The sequence below is a fragment of the Dasypus novemcinctus genome, chromosome 24, assembly GCF_030445035.2.
Source record: "Dasypus novemcinctus isolate mDasNov1 chromosome 24, mDasNov1.1.hap2, whole genome shotgun sequence".
In the NCBI taxonomy this organism is placed as follows: domain Eukaryota; kingdom Metazoa; phylum Chordata; class Mammalia; order Cingulata; family Dasypodidae; genus Dasypus; species Dasypus novemcinctus.
The window spans coordinates 60021558-60041818 of NC_080696.1; the positions used below are offsets into that span (position 1 = coordinate 60021558).

The following is a 20261-nucleotide window of genomic DNA, read 5'->3' on the forward strand; positions in this document are numbered from 1 at the left end:
ACTCAAAATGTACCTCAGATTTATGTGTTTTAAGTATGCGTTTATTTTTAAAGTTTGCACACATGCCATAACTCAAATGTAATAAAAACAATAAGGCCTTAACATTTAGGAACAGCTTTGAGACATGGTCTCGATGTCCCAAGCCAGTCCTGAGATGGAGGTAGAGCACGTGTTCCTATTTTACAAAACTCTCATATGGGGGTAAGTGGATAAAGAAGACTAGACACCCAAACAAGCTTAACAGGAGGTTGCACAGACACTGAGCATTCCTGAGGAGACACTATTGAAGTAAGAATACAAGTCCATGGAAAAAGTCTTTATTTTAACATTTAAAAAAAAAAAAAAAAAAGAATCAAGTATTCACTCCAACAGCTTTGCCAGGCTTGGCCACCAAATAAGTTACACTCACACTTAGGTACTTGAAGTTATTGCACAGCTCTTTAACTGATCAAGTTGGGAAGTCATCACTTGCCACAACCAGACTGTTTCTTCCACAAGATTCCTTACCCTGCACGGGCTGTTGGGGCGGCTGCAGCTGAACCCTGCCTCGAGGTTATGAAGTCAGTAAAAATAGCACAATTCTCACTGCCGATTTCACTTCAAGAGTATCACATTTATTGCAGTGGAGCTTTCTAAATAGAGATAGTGGAGGTACTGCCTGCTCAGTAAAGAAATAACATTTCTTCATCTCTAGATTGAAGGCATGAAGTTAACAGCTGATTTAGTTTCAGTAGCATTTTCCTGCCAGATTATACAGCAGACCCTCTGGCTCGAAGAATTCTCCTCCTGTAAGATTTTTAAGATTGTTGGATAGTTGATTCTTTGCTTTTTTGGCTACTTGGTGGTTTTGATGAATTTGCTGTGATCCAGGGATGTTCAAGTACTTCTTTTAGAGTTGGCCTTTGGCTTGGATTATGCTTTAGCAGTCTTGAAATGAGGTCCCTGGCTCCCTCTGTTACAAAGTCAGGAAATGTGAATTCAACCTGCAATAAAATAAATTATACTCATACAAGGTGCTTCAGAGAGACCAAATAGTTAATATATTCAGATTGTGTTAGGAAAGAATTCTAATGAAGTGATGGCTCCTTCTAGTTAAGCCTTACCCTTGATATTCTGTTGTAGGTCTCTTGGTATGTGTTTGCCTCAAAAGGAGGTTTCCCAACTAAAAATTCATAGCAAAGAACTCCAAGGCTCCAGAGATCCACCTTCTCATCATGCATTCGGCCTTCAATCATCTCAGGAGGCAAGTAGTCAAGAGTTCCACAGAGAGTGGTTCTCCTAAAAATGGAGAGAGGGCCACAGGTTGATATGCTTTTTAAAGTTATTATGATAGCTGCTAAAAATCATTAACAATTAAGCTAACTTTCGAGTGCATTTTCTAGGGCAGATCCCATACTGTGAAGTAGGTACTATTACATATCCCCATTTTTTCAATAGGAAATAAATGCAAGACCACACAGCTAGCAACCAAGCTTGGCCCCAAATATTTCTGACCTTACAACCTCCTTGAGTGATCGAGAATATAAAAAGTTAAAGTGATCATTACTACATAAAAGCAGCATGCAGAATTCTCTAAGTGATATTCTACATTTGTTTTTATTTTTGCTTTTTTTTCTTAAAATTATTTTTTTGAAGATACATAGATCACAAAAAATGTTACATTAAAAAATGTAAGAGGTTCCCATATACCCCACACCGTACACCCCCCCACTCTACCCACATCAACAACCTCTTTTATCATTGTGGCATGTTCATTGCATTTGGAGAATACATTTTGGAACACTGCTGCATCACATGGATAATAGTTTACATTGTAGTTTAAAATCTCCCCAAGTGCATTCAGTGGGTTATGGAAAGGTATATAATGTCTAGCATCTGTCCCTGTGATATCATTTAGGACAACTCCAAGTCCTGAAAATGCCCCCGTATCACATTTCTTCTTCTCTCTCTCTGCCCTTAGCAACTACCATGGCCACTTTCTCCACATTAATGCTACATTTGTTTTTATATTAGATATGCTAAGAAGCACAGACCTTAAGAAGCTATGGTGACATTAATGACAGAAACTAAAACTGTCCCACCATGAAAGCATGAGGTTTTGGGTTACAAATGCACACTGCCTTCTGATAGGTCATTGGAATTCTGGGGGTGGCACTGTATCGCCTATGAAGTATTCTTGCCCAAAATTCTTAACCTGCAATCTGTTCAGGTCCTTAAACCTAACTCCAGTTTTCAGCAAGTGCAGGGCATAAAGGACCAAGTTTAGTGACACAATCAGGAAATTACATTTAAAAATGTGGGACAGGGAAGTGGACTTGGCCCAGTGGTTAGGGCGTCCGTCTACCACATGGGAGGTCCGTGGTTCAAACCCCGGGCCTCCCTGATCCGTGTGGAGCTGCCCACGCAGTGCTGATGCGCGCAATGAGTGCCATGCCATACAGGGGTATCCCCCGCATAGGGAAGCCCCACGTGCAAGGAGTGCGCCCCATAAGGAGAGCCGCCCAGCGTCAAAGTTCAGCCTGCCCAGGAATGGTGCCACCACACGGAGAGTTGACACAACAAGATGACGCAACAGAAAGAACCACAGATTCCCGTGCCACTGACAACAACAGAAGCGGACAAAGAAGAACACGTAGCAAACAGACACAGAGAACAGACAACTGGGGCGGGGAGGGGAGAGAAAGAAATATCTTAAAAAATAAAAAAAAAAAAATATGGGACACAGATCTAGATTAAAGACCAAAGAAACAAAATCAAACACAACGCATGAACCTTGGTTTGGTTCTGATTTATATACAACAAAATGTTAATTACTGAATGTTGGTACCGGATAGACAGGCATGCTTTCAACTAACTACAACTCAGTATTTATGTGTTTGAATTCTCAGAACAACGGTTAAATAAGCTGGGGACGGCAGACGTCAAACTGAGCAAAGGCCATATAGGTTTCTGTTGCTTTTATCAGTTATTCTTTACAATCGGTGTTTAAGCTATCCATCTGGCACCATGTTTATGCATGCCTGGCCCCCACCAAGCATGCAAATGTTCAACTGACTGATGACCTGCAATCAAGGAACTACACTCCAGACATCTAATCCCTCATCACCATGCAAGAAAGGAGACGACTAAATCAGGAGGGTCTCAAACGATGGTACATAAATCAACATTTATATAGATGACCCTTTCAGAAAGCAAATAAGCTGTTTTCTATCATGATGGTATATCTCTGATAGAAAAGGTTAAGAACCATTGGACATGTTAGTCTATTTTAACACTGTGACTCTAAGATGCCTATGATGATTTGCCTCACCAGGTGACAACAGCTCTCACTAACAACAGGTAGCCAGTCTTGGGGGAAAAAGAAAACAAAGACTGCAACAGGCTCAGTGCATTGCTGGAAGTGGTTAGAAGTGGTAACAAGAACAATGTTTTTCCACCTATGTCATCTATTTTAGGCTATATAGTTTTCTTAAAACTGGCTTTATTTTTTAAAGTAATTTGGCTATAATTTTGAAACTTTCCCCCAAAATTGACAAAACCTAATCAGATGACATATGCTTTAAAATGCCCCACTTCACATGAGGTTTTCAAAACCATGTGTAAATAAAGTAGAAAGTATTTTACCATCACTTTTTTTTTTTTTTTTGGCAGTTTCATGTAAGATTTTAAATGTTTCATTAGCTGATCTCTCAGCTTCAGCTTAAAGAGGTTATAAAAGAAGACTAGTCCTGTTGACAAAAGCAAAACTACCACCCCTCACAGCCCCAGCCAACCATTTTCTTCCTAAATTTCCCTGCAATACGGGGCTCCTTCAGCTCTGGGTCTCTGTATGAGCTACCCTGAGACTCAGCCCATCTCCTTGTCCAGGAAGCAGCCAGAGTCTCTGCCCACTAAGGTGGAAACTCCTCCCCTTCCACTCATCCTGTACGTCACCCTGTCATGTACTTGGCACATCTGGCTTCTTTCTGTCCCCTTCAATACCCTCCAAGGACTTTAAGCATCTTTTTCCTCTGACCTAGAGCACTCTACCCCAAAAGGGTGGCAAAATAAAGTTGAAAATAAGTTTATTATCAGACCTAGATAACTCCAAAGTATTTCTGTGTCAATCACCTGCCCTAATTTAGCACAGCAAGAGACAGAACTAGGCTTAAGTATTTTAACTATTTACCTTATGATCCCAGGGGCTTTTGCTAAACCAAACAACATTCCTCTCTAAAGTGACTTACCTAGAAGATGGGGCATGTACTGACCACCCAAAATCTGCGATCTTAAGCTCTCCAGCTGATCCAAGAAGCAGGTTCTCTGGCTTGATGTCTCTATGAATAACTTTCTTTGAATGACAGTAAGACAGTGCATCTGCCAATTCTGTGATATACTATTAAAAGAAAAGCATTGAAAGTTCATTTTTTAGATCTTATATAATCCAAGTTAACTGTAGACATCTGTTTTGGAAGGAAACCCACAATAGATTCTAAAAGGTTTTCTAGGTTTTAAGCAAACACTGTAGAAAAAATGGCTCAGTCTACAAAACTGGAGCGAGCCTATTTAGTGTTTAGCATGAAGTGCATGTTGCTCAGTCCTCATTTCGTTTTGCTAGTACAGATGTGACACCGAAAAGCAGGAAGCACAACCATGAGCTACAGCCCTGCCTCCACATGTCCGTTTAAGGCCCAACAGCAATTCATTAGATGACAATGAGGTGAGACAAGGGGTAGGGAGTGAGAAATGTGAACAAAGATTTTTAAAGGAGACCTTTCAAGTACAGTCAATTCCCATTTTTAAAGTTAAGATCATTCTATGCAACAAAAGGATTTGTTTGAAGTTAAGAATTTTACTTGTAGGGTACCGAGGGAGAAATAATCCTGAACAACGGAAAATAAAATTAAGTGTACAGGCATGTTAAAGAGCATTTTTGTACATACTAATTCACAGTCAACTTTAAAGTATACAAGTATTTCAATCTCTTTTGTTACTTTTATTTCCTAAGTGATCATCTCTTTTTAGAAAATGTTTTCCAGTACCAAACTCAAAGATTTGGTAAGCAGGTCTAAAATTTGCTTTAACATAAAGATAAGAATTGTATATTTAAAGTAAGAATTTAGCTCTAGCTAAAGTTTGGGAATAGTTTGTTTTCCAAAGTAATTGCAAGATGCGATTGAATATTTTTTTACACCAAAAAGGCCTACTAAAATAGATAGAAACCAAATGTTCCCATCAGAAAGAACAGCTTTTGTTCTTACAGTCCAAAGCCAAAGACCACAATTTATATCACAATAAACTGAAAGCAAAGACAGAGACTTTCCTACTACACCAACTTTGAGTTGATGTTGCCTTAAGAGCATACATCAGAATTCCAAAGGATAATGGATTTTCTCTGCTCAAGTCACTGAACTATTAGTTTAATCAGAGTTCTCTGGCACTTGCTTCCTCTACACCTCACACCTTGTTAGACTGTAGAGACATGAAAGTCCCTAAAATTTTTCTGGCTTTATTTGAATTAGCCACAAAATGTAATCACACATATACATATATATTCCCATCTCCATAACTACAAAGGAATCTAGAAAGAATATTAGTCTATTATTTTCTTTCAAAGAGCTAGCTCCATATACCAAAATAAATTCTATTTAGAGTGAGGCCTTAGAGGTAAGGGAAGAATTAGATTTCTAAGAGAACGAAGTAGAAGAAAATATGTACATATTCATATAATCTTGGCATGAGATAAAACTAAGTATGATAGCAACATTAGAAACTGAAGAAAATGATTAACTTACCAAAATAATAACAACAATAATAAATACAACCTACCTTAGTTGAGAGTAAAGGAAAAAGAAAAGAGCAGATGTAGCTCAAGTGGACCTCCCAAATAGGAGGTCCAGGTTTGGTTCCCGGTACCTCCTTAAAAAACAAGCAGGGAAAGAGATGTGGCTCAACCAACTAGACTCCCGTCTACCATATAGGAGGTCTAGGGGTCAATGCCCAGGGCCTCCTGGTGAGGGCAAGCTGGTCTATGCGGCAAGTTGGCCCACAGAGAGTGCTGGCCCACACGGGAATGTCGCCCCACAGAGGAGTGCTGCCCTACATGGGAATGCCACCCAGCACGGGAAAGCCGCTCCACACAGGAGTGCCGGCTCGACGGGGAGAGTTGGTACAGCAAGATAACGCAACAAGAGGCACAGAGGAGAGACTATAAGAAGACGTAGCAGGACAGGGAGTTGAGGTGGCACAAAAGAGTAATCGCCTCTCCCCAACTGCAGAAGGTCGCAGGATCGGTTCCTGGAGCCGCCTAATGAGAAACAAGCCAACACAGAAAAACATACAGCAAATAGACACAGAGAGCAGGTAATGGGGGGAACAGGAGGAGGGGTAATAAATAAAATAAATCTTTAAAAAACAAACAAAGAGCAAAGAAACCAACTCAGGAAGCCAATGTGGGCTCAGTGGTTGAACACCAGCTACCCAAATATGAGGTCCCGGGTTCAATCCCCGGCCCCAGTACCTCAAGAAGGGGGGAAAAAAAAAAAACAGGTGAAAATATTAATATCCTTTGCAGAGTCACTATCACTAACAAGCACAAATTTCCTTATTGACCTAAGAAAGTATAGCCCAATAGATCACTTCTTAAGAACTGTCAAATAAGAAGCTGATTTGCTTTTATGAGAACTATTTTATGAGAACTAAGAGAACTATTTCTGCTTATCAGAAGGGCAAATACTTAAGATTAACAAAATGACATCGAATTTTTGGGCATGAAAAATGTCAATTATGTTCACGTAATTAAAAAAAAAAGTTATAGAACAAGTATATGATTCTAGTTAAGTTTTAAAATGTTATTGCAGAGACAAGACCAGAGAGTCATTCACCAACAGTGGTGAGATTTCAGATGACAGAAGTAAAGTCACCTGAATTTAAGTGTCATTTAAATCACCACCAAAAAGAGAAAACTGGCATACATAATGCCAGAGATCTCTACCAGAAAATGGAATAACAAGTTAAAGTAACCATCACAGCCCAAAGACTAAATTCTTAAAACAATTTCATTCACAAAATAAAGGCGGGGCACCAGAAACACAATCCATGGGGAAAAAAGAATTGACACATTTGACTTGTTAAAATTAAAAACTTCTGCTTTGCAAAAGATACAGGTAAAAGAAAAGACAAGCCACAAACAAGAGAAAATATTTGCAAAACATATCTATAAAGGGCTTGTATCCAAAAATAAAAACACAACAAAAAGCAATTTTAAAAAACTAAAAAATATAGACAAAATAGACAAATCACCAAAAACATACAGATGGCAGTAAACACATGAAAAGATGCTCAACATCATTTGTCACTAGGGAAATATAAATTAAAACAATGAGATACTTCTACACACCTATTAGAATGGCTAAAATCCAAAAATTTTTTAAAAACTGACAATACCAATTGCTGCGAGAAGTAGAGCAATAGGAACTCTCATTCATTGCTGGTAGGAATGCAAACTAGCACGGCTACTTTTAAGAGAGCTGGGGAGTTCCTTACAAATCTAAACATGGTCTCACCACACAATCTAAGAATCACACTCCTAAGTATTTGCTCAACTGATTTGAAAATCTTTATCACAAAAACATGCTTGGGCAAACAGATATGCCTCAACCAACTAGGCTCTCGTCAGCCATATAGGAGGTCCAGTGTTTGATGCCCAGGGCCTCCCGGGTGAGGGCAGGCTGGCCAGCACAGCGAACTAACACAAGTGGAGTGCCAGCACATGTGGGAATGCCGCCCCGCATGGGAGTGCCAGCGGATGGGGAGAGCTGGAGCAGCAAGCTGACACAACAAGAGACAAAGGAGAGAAAATAAGACATAGCAGAACAGGTAGGTGAGGAGGCGCAAGAGAGTAATCGCCTCTTTCCCACCCCAGGTCCCAGGATGGGTTCCCGGAGCCACCTAATGAGAATACAAGCAGACACAGAAGAACACACAGGAAATGTACAGAGAGCAGACAATGAGGGTGAGGGGGGATGGAGGGGTGAGAAATAAAATAAATCTTAAAAAAAAAAAAGAAAACCTGCATGCAAATGTTTATAGGAGCTTTATTCATAATTGCCAAAAACTGGGAACAATCAAGCTGTCTCTTCAACAGATTAATGGATAAACTGGATATCCATGCAAGGGAATATTATTTACTGATAAAGAGAAATAAGCTGCCAAGCCATGAAAAGACATGGATGAAATGTGAATGCACATTGCTAAGTGAAAGAAACCAATCTAAAAAAGGCTACATGCTATTATGATTACAATTATATGCTATTCTGTAAAAGGTAAAACAGTAGAGATGGTAAACAGTTCAGTGGTTGTCAGGGATCTGGGGGGAGGGAAGGAAGGGTTGAATGGGTGAAGCACAGGAATTTTTAAGATGGTGGAACTGTTCAGTATTATACAGTAATGGTGGATAACTGACATTTATACATTTGTCAAAATCCATAGAATATTATAAGCCAAAGAGTGAACCTTAATGTATGTGAATTTTTTTAAAATCATTTAGGAGGTCCCGGAATCCTGGGAAGGAATGCTGACATGAAATAATCTAACTGTATTACAAACATATGAAACAACCTCATTGAAGGGTATAGAAGGTACTGACCTAAGTATTAATAATAGAAATGCATGGAATCTATCTGACTAAAGACAAAAGTAACTGCACAGAAGAATTGTATTCTAGTTGATAAAGCTGTTTTCCAGAGGGGCACAGGCAACTATTCCAGGACTACTATACATGTATACTGGAATTGGACAATCAAGTAAAAGGATGGTGGGAGCCAGTTTGCTCACTGCTGCAGTGGGAGAATACAGATAAGCAAGGGGAGAAGAATAGAATGGTCCATGTGGCAATGTGTTAGAGCTGGAGACAACAGTATGTACTCAACGTTTACTTAATACAAATACTATAAAAGTATTTAGTGATAGATAAGCCCAGAGTACCTTGAAATACCAGAAAGTACTCAAAGGAAAAAACAAAAAAAAAACGCTAAAGTTTGAAAGTATGTTAAGAGATCACAGGAGCCAAATGAAAGAGCTCCCAGTGGTCAAGACTGGGATAATCTGAGCTACAAAATAAAGCCTAAAGTATAAAATAAATAGTCATGAGTTCACACTGATGTGAATAAATAATTGACTAGGGAAAAGACAATCTTCCATACAGAATTCCAAATAATTCCTGTACCCTGACCTTGAGAAAGCAGAGCATAACTCCCTATTCCTTCAGTATGGGCTGTGTGCACAGGGACTTCCTGAGAACATGGGATGAAAGGCAAGGAGGAAGAGGCACTTGACAGTGGGGGAGCCTGACAAACTCCCTTAGCCAGGGATTCTGGGCAACACAGCAGGAGGGGCAAGTCATGCCACCAGCACGCACCCTGGTGTCACGTGATGAGAACAGGACTTTACCCCTGTCTTCTGCCTCCACAAACCCAGTCCCCAGTCTAATTAGGGGAAATCTGAATGAAGTAGGGGCTTCAGATAATAATAATGTTTTAATATTGGCTCATTCATTGTGACAAATGTATGACAGTAGTGATGTTAATAAGGGGAACTAGGTGGGGGTACATGAGGACTCTGAACCAGCTTTACAATTTTTCTGTTCTAAAATGTTTACTTTTTTTAAAAATGTGGGGGAGCAGGTATAGCTCGTTGTTGAGTGCCTGCTTTGCATGTATGAGGTCCCAGGTTCAATCTCGGGTACCACCATAAAAATAACAACAAAAAAGGGGGGTGGGGAGCAGGAGTTTCAGACACAAAGTAGCTATATGCACTTTCCTGGAAAAACGGCTTGGAAACAAACCAGCCACAACATCCAACCTGGCATCGGATTTTTATCTGTGCATATGGTACAACTAAGCTATTTTGACTCTTCCATTTCAAATATTTGATTCACTTAAGGCATATCTCCATAAGACAAAGCCCACTTTAATGAAAGATATATTGCTGTGTAGGACAGGTAGAGAGGAAACTGAATTAGCCTCAGACAATAAATGGAAACTTACAGTAGCAGTTCTCTGCTCATCAAACTTGGAAAGCTTCTGAAGTTCTCTATAGACTGCTCCAAGAGGTGCATATTCTAGAATTAGATAAACTCTGGTGGCATCATGGAAATAGCCATATAGTCGGAGAATATTAGGATGCCTGCAACAAAGGATGAATATTCTAAATACCTGGTTTTGGAACTGATAAAATAATTTGTACAAAATATCGAGCAATGGGAAAACGGACTTTGGTCCAGCGGTTAGGGCGTCCGTCTACCATATGGGAGGTCCGCGGTTCAAACCCCGGGCCTCCTTGACCCGTGTGGAGCTGGCCATGCGCAGTGCTGATGCGCGCAAGGAGTGCTGTGCCACACAAGGGTGTCCCCCGCGTGGGGGAGCCCCACGCGCAAGGAGTGCGCCCGTGAGGAGAGCCGCCCAGCGTGAAAAGAAAGAGCAGCCTGCCAGGAATGGCGCCGCCCACACTTCCCGTGCCGCTGACGACAACAGAAGCGGACAAAGAAACAAGACGCAACAAATAGACACCAAGAACAGACAACCAGGGGAGGGGGGGACATTAAATAAATAAATAAATCTTTAAAAAAAAAAAAAATCGAGCAAATCCCTCATATGAAACGAGGGGGATTTCTAACTGGTTTTGGTCATGGACACCTTCCTCCCCACCCCCACACTCCCACCCAGGCCTCACTTGAGAATCTGAAACTACAGAAAAATACACATCCACGTATCATTTTCCATGGAATGCCAAGGTATTAATGGCCTCAGGTTAGGCTAAGATTATTATTTTCTACCTTTAAGGAAGTTATTCTCAGGGGGAAATTTTAGTTAAATATTAATTCTCCACAGATTTAAAAAAAGGACTCCACAGTTGTTTGCTACCCAAACACTGAGACAACATTTAAGCAGTGTTCAATACTGGGGGTAGATCTGTGCTGTGGAGGGGCCAGGCCAGTACCGTAAATCCTCGGTAAGGCCTGGGTAAGGACTGACGGGCAGCTGGAGAGTCCAGCCTCAGAGGCTGGCCCCTTCTCTACTCCAGCTCATGCACAGATACAGGCCTCATAGAGCCAGATTTTTAAGTATGAGCATTCATTCAAATCTGTAAAATGCTGTGAAAGCAAAAAAATAAACCCACAGACTGCCAGTCTGCAACCCTGCTTAACACAGGATAGGAGGATTCATTCTCCTTCATAATCCACCGAAGAAATTTTTTTTTAAAAAAAGCATTTACTCATGTAAATGACTCCATTAGCAAAATATTGAGTAGTCAAGTGATTTTTTTTTCCAGGACCACTTAGGTCTACATAAAACTTTGAAAAAAAAAAAAATCATATATTTTATCACTCTCTGTGGTACTATAACACAGGCCCTCAAAAGATGTTTCTTTTAACTCCTAAGAACTCCGAGCTGTTACACTATTTTTTTGGACATCCATCTGAAGACTTACCTAAGGTGGGACTGTATTTCTACTTCTCTTCTCACCTGATGCTCAACTCCTGCTTTCTCCAGCTGAGCTTTAAATAATACTTTAAGAGCCAGGATAAACTTGCTTTGTTTTTCTCTTGCCAAATAAACATTACCAAATTTTCCTTTACCCAGTGGGCGACCAATTTCAAAATCCTCCAAAGCCCACTGCCTTCTAGAAGAGAACATGGACATTTTAAAATGTGAAGAAAACCAATCTTTCCTAATGATTTATCAAGTAAATAATAATATTCTATAAATAATTTTATATTCAAAATAATCTATACCCTCCATAAGAATCAAGAATCACCACAAACATGAAACACCCACATCCCCAGCCACCATTAGCTGTGTAATCAGTGATGAGAACCAGTCAGACTTTTAGAGCTGAAGCACCAAATGGGAACTATCCCAAGGCCGTACTATGCTCAAGAGAAGAGACCTATTTAAAGACATTATACTTAGGAACATAAAGATCTGATAAGTAATTAGGAGGGAAGAATGCTTCAGAATCATCTCTGAGCCTTTCCCATCCTCCTTCAGCATCCCCAGAAATGTGAACATTCTCTTGGGTAGAGAACCGCTCTGGTGGTAGATGGAGCCCCTGCTACTAATGGAAGCAGGCTGTCTACTATAGGGCAGTTAGGGCACAGAACCATTGGCTATAGACTCTGAAAGCCTCCACTAGGCAGCTAAAAGCAAAAAGGCAGGTTCATTTCTGGCTCCTTCTACTACACTGTAGAATCTAGACAGTTCAGTGATTGACAGCAGACTTTTAGAAAATTTCTGGGGAAGATGTTATAACAACGTTATGAACACATACAATAACTACAATAATACTGTCAAAATACTCATACAGTCATATATGTATAGTTCTGCCACATTTGTTTTTAAAAAACTTGTACTTTTGTAATAATATAAAGAAGTCTAGAGGCATATATAAACCACATGCAATGGGGATAGAGAGGCACTTTCATGGTATACATTTGGGGGTATAACAGATTCATTCAGGTATTTTCTAAATTTGAAAAGTATGAAGGAAAAGAAAACCTTCTCAGTCCCTAATAAGCATCCATCATTAAACAAAACATTTTTTTTAAAGATTGGACGCCAACTCACTTTTTTGATTCTTCTTTTTTTTGTTTTGACTCCAGTTCCTTTCCAGAATTACTTCCTACAGAGAAGTTTAAAAAAAAAACTTTTCATATACAAATAGAGATGGCACAAAGAATGGCCACTAAAATATTAATGGTATTTATCAAGAATGGTCAACCTGGACTATGTAATTTTCTTTAAACTTTGAGAAAAAACTACTATGCCCTAACCTGGCTCCCACCATGTGGAGTCTTTAAAGTAGAAGGCACTGACTCAGCAAGATGTACTGAAGTAATGATTTCATTTGCCATGAGAGTGGAGAACATTTCCACTTGTCTATCTCAGACACTTTAAAGCGTATCAAGAAAAAAATAAATAAAACTTTAAAAATTAAGTGTATCAAGAGCTCAAATATTTGAACACAGGTCCCAGCTGGTCTGTTCCTCCATGGTCCGCTATCTCAGTAAATGGTATCAGTGTCAGCACCCGGCCCTAAAGCCTTCTTCGCTTATCTTTCATGTCCACTTTATTGCCCAGTTCTCTTCAGTCCACATCCTAAGTGAGCTCTCAAATTTGTCTGTTCCTCTCCATCCGGACTATGCCTTTGAAGAAGTTAACCTCTTCTGAGTCTTAGCTCCTCCTCTGTTAAATAGAGTTAATAACTTTCACAGTGATGAGGAGGAGTCAACAAGGCAATGCAGGCAAAGGATGCACTTATCCAGAGCCTGCTGTGACTGCCACCCTACTCCACCCAGGTCAGGCCATCGCCATCTCTAGCCTAAACCATGTGACAGTCTCCTCTCTGGTATCCCTGGAGCTAGCCTTGCTATTCTCCAATTCATTCAACACATCCAGAGTAAACTTTCTAAAAGGGAAGTCATGGCAGCTTCCCAATGCACTGGAGAGGAAAGCTTGCTGCATGAAGCCCCTCTCCTTAGCACTGTCAAAGCCATGTCAGCTCACCCCAGCCTGCTTCAGTACATCACCTTCCCTCTGACTTCCCCCACACTCCAGACCTTGGAACTTTTCAATTCCTCAAATGTGCCTGCTACCATGGCACCCTACAATAAACCCATTAAGGAATCAAAAGGACATGGGATAGGTGGTGTCTTCCCTGGTAGCCCAACCCATATGAGGACAATAATAGGGCTGTTATTTCCGGCACAACCTGGCCTACAGCAGACAATGTTACTTCAACCTGAAAGCTGTATTATCTCCACATCCTTAACAGATATGACTTAAAAGCTGGGGCTCTAAATCAAGAAATGCTAATTCACATACTTGCTTCATTTTAGCAACAAGCAAAAAGTATGACAATTGAACAAGACACAAAAAGTTGGCCTACCAGATGCTGGGGGCTGGGACTGCTCACTCTTTTGAGTGTTATTCAGCGGCTTAGACACAGGATGAGACACAGGGGTTGTCTGCGGTTGCTTCTGCTTCTGAATCTGAACTGCTTTACGACTGGAGACGAGCTTTTGAGCTTGTGTAGGAATGCGATGGGAGGTGTTTGAAGAACACAAGACTCGCTGTGCCTGGCCACTACTTGCAGATATTGGATTCTGAGAAGGCAACTGTGGGGTCATCAGAACACGTTTTGGACCATCACCAGAGAGAACTGTGGTCTAGGTTGTGGGGAGAAATGAAAGAGACTTTATGGTCTTCATGAACAACAGCTGAATATCTTGAGAATTTCACAAGTTGGTTTTAGTACCACAAAATAATGAACATTACTTGTAATAGATGGAAGAGGAAAAGCTATTTTAATCAGAACTTCCAGAGGTATAGTCCATACTTGAAAAGAATATGTAAATAACTCCTACCCTGTCCAGCTAGAAATCATGCTCAGTAACTAAACTTCCACCAAAAGAAAGGGGCATTAAATACTTTCTAAGAATTCTTAACGTAAGAGACTAAAACTATGCCTAATTTTTTATTTAGCAAAGAAGCCACAATACACAGACTATACCAAAAACCCAATTCTAATTTCTTTTTTTTTTTTTTTAAAGATTTATTTATTTAATTTCCCCCCCTCCCCTGGTTGTCTGTTCTTGGTGTCTATTTGCTGCGTCTTGTTTCTTTGTCCGCTTCTGTTGTCGTCAGCGGCACGGGAAGTGTGGGCGGCGCCATTCCTGGGCAGGCTGCTCTTTCTTTTCACGCTGGGCGGCTTTCCTCACGGGCACACTCCTTGCGCGTGGGGCTCCCCCACGCAGGGGACACCCTTGCGTGACACGGCACTCCTTGCGCGCATCAGCACTGCGCATGGCCAGCTCCACACGGGTCAAGGAGGCCCAGGGTTTGAACTGCGGACCTCCCATATGGTAGACGGACGCCCCAACCACTGGGCCAAAGTCCGTTTCCCTCTAATTTCTGATAATACATATGCTTACAAAAAAAATAAAAAGACAAAGAAATACATCAAATGCTCAGCAGTGGTTATCTCTGAGTGAAAAAGTTTTAGAAGAATGTAAACCAGACTTAACACAATAAATTTATTACTATTGACATTTCCTAATGTTTAAATTTCCAAGTACTCACAAAATGTACCCGAGCAAAAAGAACTCTGAAAAAGCAGCAGCAAATGCAGACTCTTCAAAAGTTATTGCCAAAGTAGATTATTCACATACCTGTAAATTGTGTATTACAAACACTAAGACCTGAGCTAATCAAACTAAAATGAAGGAATGGATGAGATTTCCTCCAGCGTCACCGTCTCATGGTAAATGAGGAACAAGTGATGGAAAGTGAAGCCTCAGAGGCCACCACCACTGGTGTCACTGCTTTAGAAGGACAACATCGGTTACTTCTGAAATTACCACAGTAGGCATTGAGCCAATGTCAAATGAAAAGAAACAATTTAAGTACAGATAATTTTTTAAAATAATCCTTATCCTAGGAATTCATAATACAATAAAGTGACTCAAATTAGCCTTTTTCTAATTGGCCATTTTATACTTTTGGCCAATAAAAAATTAAGTACCCATTTATTTGAAGATAGAAACTTCTAAAAACAAGCCAAAAGTTAAAAAAAAAACACAATATTTATATTCTTAGGCCGATTTCCTAGAAGGAAAAAAATTCTGGTGATTACTCCCATTGGGAGTCTTATTAGAGACTCATTCACCTAGTTGCCCCACAAATAATCATTACATGCTCAGTGCCAGGGTCTTTCCTCAGTGAAGCTTTCCTGGATTTTAACCTACCCCAATCCGAATCAACAACCCTTCCTCTGTATCATTATAAGGAATGGTATTTTACACACACATACACACCAAGGACTCCCAAGTTTTTCTAAATCAAGGACCGTGTGCTTTTCACCACTATAATCCTTTATGTGCATCTAGCACAGAAACTGGCTCAGTGTAGGTTCCCAATAAATGGTCATCAAAATGCAACTTCACATTCCTGTGGACTAAACCTTTCCTGAATGATGACCTGAACAAAGTATGAGAAAGAAAATAATTTCTGGCAAGGAAATGAGTACAGGGATCCAACTGAGCACAAATCGATCTCACTGCACAAGTATTAAGCTCTTATCATGTACCTCATATGTATCCTGCATAGGATGGGGGAATACAGACACTTATACTCAGAACAAAATAAGAATTAAAGTTTAGAATCAAATTGTCAATGAATGCAGAGAAGAGGGACTTAAATCTGGGAGTGTAATAGAGGGATTTAAAATTACAATCCAATGTAAGGGTGAAAAGAACTCCAAATATGGAGCCAATCTCCATTGGAGTTTTTATAAATGTGACTGAGATTACAGATTATTTAATTTACCTTAACAGGTCCTGAAATGTAATTTTCTTTACATTTGTCCATGATGCCTGAAAAGAAAGAAAGATTTAATTTACACAAATCAACTTGGTTCAAAATGTTATGCTAGGTCAGTCAGAACCCTGCTGAAAAAAACACCACCACACAGAATGTTCAAGTTTCCTCTTCCATAAGAAGCTGATATGAAACAAGTGTTTTATCATCGATATAGATAACGTACAGGTATGTAGTTTTTATGCACAGTCGCTCTCTCCCCTCATACACTGCACCCCATCCCCTCACAACTCAAACTTCACTCCTGAATTGGCTCATCTTTCACCTCCATCATTTCTTCTCAAATGAGCACTTCTATCAGAGTACAAACCTATTGTAATATCTTAGGAAAAAATCCTCTTCACCCCATAATTGCCTCAAGCATGACCCCATCTCTCCTCCCCTTTCAACAGCAGAACTCCAGAAGAGTCATCCATCTATATACTCACCTTCTCTGCTACTTCCCCCACCCTCCCTCGTACCCAACTCCCACCTGGCTTTATTCTCACCAATACGTGGAGTTCATGACTGACCCCTATTGTTGCCAAACCCAATAGTCAATTCTCTACCCTCATCTTGTGTCCTCAGCAGCTTTTGATAAGGTTGATTGCTTCTTCTTGAACCCCTTTATTCACTTTGCTTCCAGATTTGGCTCCTACCTCCCTAGCTGTCCACCTCACCTTTTTTCCCCAATCTGAAAGTGTCTAGGGAATACAGGAATGAGTCCTTGGATGCCCTCCCCTCCCTGCCCCACCCTTCTCCATCTACACTCATTTCCTAGGAACCCTCACCCAATGCCATGGCTCTGAATCTCTTTATTAGGATAACCTGAATTAACCTCTTCTACTCTAACCTCTCCTCTGGCCACCAAACTCAGAGATCCAACTACCTGCTCAGGATCCCCGTAGAAAGTTATGATAGACATCACAATCTTAACACATCAAAAACAGAACCTCTTCTCTCCTCTAAATTTCTGACCCCTCTTTATGGGAGTGCTGGGCTCTGTCCCAGAATCACTTCACTTTTCTGTCCATACTCACTCTCCAGGTGAGGCCAAGCCAGTCTCTTGGCTTTCCATAACATCCACAGATAGAGCACTCCCAAATTTCTATCTCCAGTCCAAACTTTACTATCCTACCATCATCACATCTCCACCTGATTAAATAAGTGTCTCAATGTTAACATGGTCCAAGGCGAGGTCCTGATCCCTCCCATCTCCACCTCCTCAAACCTGTTCTCACAGACACCCCTTTTCAGTCTATGGCAAACCCATCCTGCTAGTTGCTTAGGCTAAAAGCCTTGGAATAATCCTTTACATGTTCTTTTTCTCAAAGCCCATCTAATCCATCGGCATAGCTTGTCGGCACTGCCCTCAAATTCATCGCTCATTACCACCACCACCAGGTCAGACCACAACTGTCTTTCCCCTGGACTATGCAACAGGCTCCAGTGGTTTTCCAGCTCCTATCCTGCCACACTATGGTCAGTCTTCAATGCTGCATAGCCAGTGACCCTATTAACAAGTCAGATGTCAATCCTCCATTCAAAAAACTCCCATGGCTCCCCAACTCAATGAAATGCAAGCTCCTCCCTGCAAGGACAGACCAATGGGGCCCCACAGAAAGCCAGCCTTGACCACCTCGCTGCCTCATCTCCTCCGCTCCCTGTCCACTGCACACTAGTCACAAGGGGCTTCTTCCTTTCTTCAAAAAGGTCCTCCAGTCACAGGGTCCTTTTTCCTTCCCCTCCTTCTACCTGTCAGGCTCTTACTCCAGATGTGTGGCTTGCTCCTTCATTTCATGCTGGTTTCTGCTCAAATGTTCCCTCCCAGAAACATCTCTACCTTTTCTTCATAGCCCTTAGCATCATACACAAGGTGTTTGCATTATTTCATGACTGTCTCCCCTACTAGAAAGTAAGCTCCATGAGAGCAACGGTTTAGCCGCATTTTGCTACTGTTACACCCCAAACCTAGAATACTGCCTTGCACACAGTGCATGCATTCAAATGCTCTGGGTATGAATTAGCCCACTGACAAAGCAAATCAATAAAAATAGCTTATAACACTTTGTAAGCCCTTACTATAAGTGAGGCACCACACATATCAAATAGGTGGAATGTAAATTCCAAGGCAGCAGAAACCTTTCTGCATCTTCCTTACCCATGTGCTCTCTGAATACTAGAATCTAGTCAGGAAGGATTTCGCCAGCCCCAATGCTTTTACAGCTATTACAAAAATAAGTAAATAATTTCATAACAAAAAGAGCCAGGATAAAGAACCTAGAGTCCTTGGTTGATAAAAACAATAAACTAAAACTGAAAAAGGAAATACATGCTCATGTTAGGCAAGGTTCATTTCTAAATATGCTCTACTACTTTCTTCACTTTCCCTAACAATTTCAAGTAGCAGGCTACTGAGAACACACAGGTCTCAGAACATTTATTCAACAGTCTAACAAAAGCTACAGACATTTGCTCCAATTTATTCATTTCATATCCAATTTATCTGTAATTTTTCTTTCTCAGGAAGATGCACAATAAGCAGAATGGGATAAGATTCTGATTTGGAATATCTGAGGAGAGTCCCCAGGAAAACTGCTCCTGAGGTGATTCTGATTTACAACCAGACTCAGGAACCACATAACTAGAGGGCTTCATAAGATCCGTTCAAGCCAGAGATCCTGCAATTCCAAACAGAAAAACCATAAGATTTAATAGGACTGTGAGGTTATGATCAAAACTTTTCCCCCCTCCGTCAGCCATAGGACAGCCTACGAATTTATACAAAGACAATGAGTAAAGAGTCAATTGAATATGTTGCTAAATACACTTAATTCAAGGAACAAGGAACGTGAAGGTGGAGTAGACATGATTAAAAGTCAAGAACAGCAGCTATGGCTGCAACACTCTGTTTGTTAGAAATGGAGGATCTTAGGCCCAACCCCAGAACAAATACTGCATTTTAACACCATCCCCAGATGAGTAAGTATGCGCTGGTCTAGACTGCTAGTTCAATGAAACATCAAAATCACCTGGTGAACTTGTTAGACATACAGACACCTGGTTCTTTCTCCAAGAGCTTCTGATTCATTGGGTCTGCCAAGGGTCTGTATTTTTAACGAAGACCCCAAGTAACCCAATGTGGTTGGTCCAGAGTTTGAGAAGCACCGGCACGGGAAGGCCTCTGCGAGGTGGTTACCACTGGTTTATTCTTCCATTCATTCCTCCAGGCAGGATAAGCGTTTTCCCAGGCTATTCTATCTAACGTGGCCCCCATTAAACCACACTATTGTTCTGCATCCTTTATAATAACCGCCACAACCGGAAGTCATCTTGTGAGTCTGCTGTCTTTCCCACCCCTCCGAGATAAACTCCAAGACAGCGGAAACTTATCTGAGGTTTCCTCAGCTAGGTGCCCACTGAACCTGAGAATCCATTCGGGAAGCATCCCCCAACGCCACTCAGCAAACCCATCGACCTCGAGCGGTAACAAATAACAAGGGACTTTTACAGGGTGCCTCGGTACCCACCAGATGAGATGGGAAAACGCTGGTGAGCGCTGGGGACAGGCAAGCAGGGAGGGCCTCCCTCTCCGGCCCGCGGCCCCACCGCCCGCTCCGCTCCAGGCCGACCCGGCGACCTGCTCAAAGGCCAGGCCTCTCCCCAGGCTTCACCCCCGCCGCCCGGGCCCATCACACGGGAGGACCCCGCGGGTCCACGTACCTGCCGGCTACCGCCTCCTACCCAGGCCGCCGTGTCCTCCCGAAAGCTCAGCCGTTAGGATTCAAAGGTTCTTCTTTTTAAATACTAGTTAAACCCTCTCCTCCAAACGCTGATTGGCCTGGGCAAGAGAGAGGTTGACTTTTG

At 41.2% G+C, this 20261-nt stretch overlaps 1 protein-coding gene across 1 annotated transcript; it reads right to left on the bottom strand.

Moving 5' to 3' along the window:
- Nucleotides 1–301: 301 nt before the first annotated feature.
- On the bottom strand, nucleotides 302–20231 carry AURKA (aurora kinase A). Its single transcript, XM_004484623.5, has 9 exons — nucleotides 20118–20231; nucleotides 16365–16411; nucleotides 13927–14206; nucleotides 12606–12660; nucleotides 11470–11661; nucleotides 10026–10164; nucleotides 4227–4375; nucleotides 1104–1278; nucleotides 302–983 (listed from the first exon to the last, which is right to left on the bottom strand). Exons 2-9 carry the CDS (start codon nucleotides 16404–16406, stop codon nucleotides 798–800), a joined length of 1218 nt encoding a protein of 405 aa, XP_004484680.1. The 5' UTR covers nucleotides 16407–16411; nucleotides 20118–20231; the 3' UTR covers nucleotides 302–797.
- Between the last annotated feature and the right edge of the window lie 30 nt (nucleotides 20232–20261).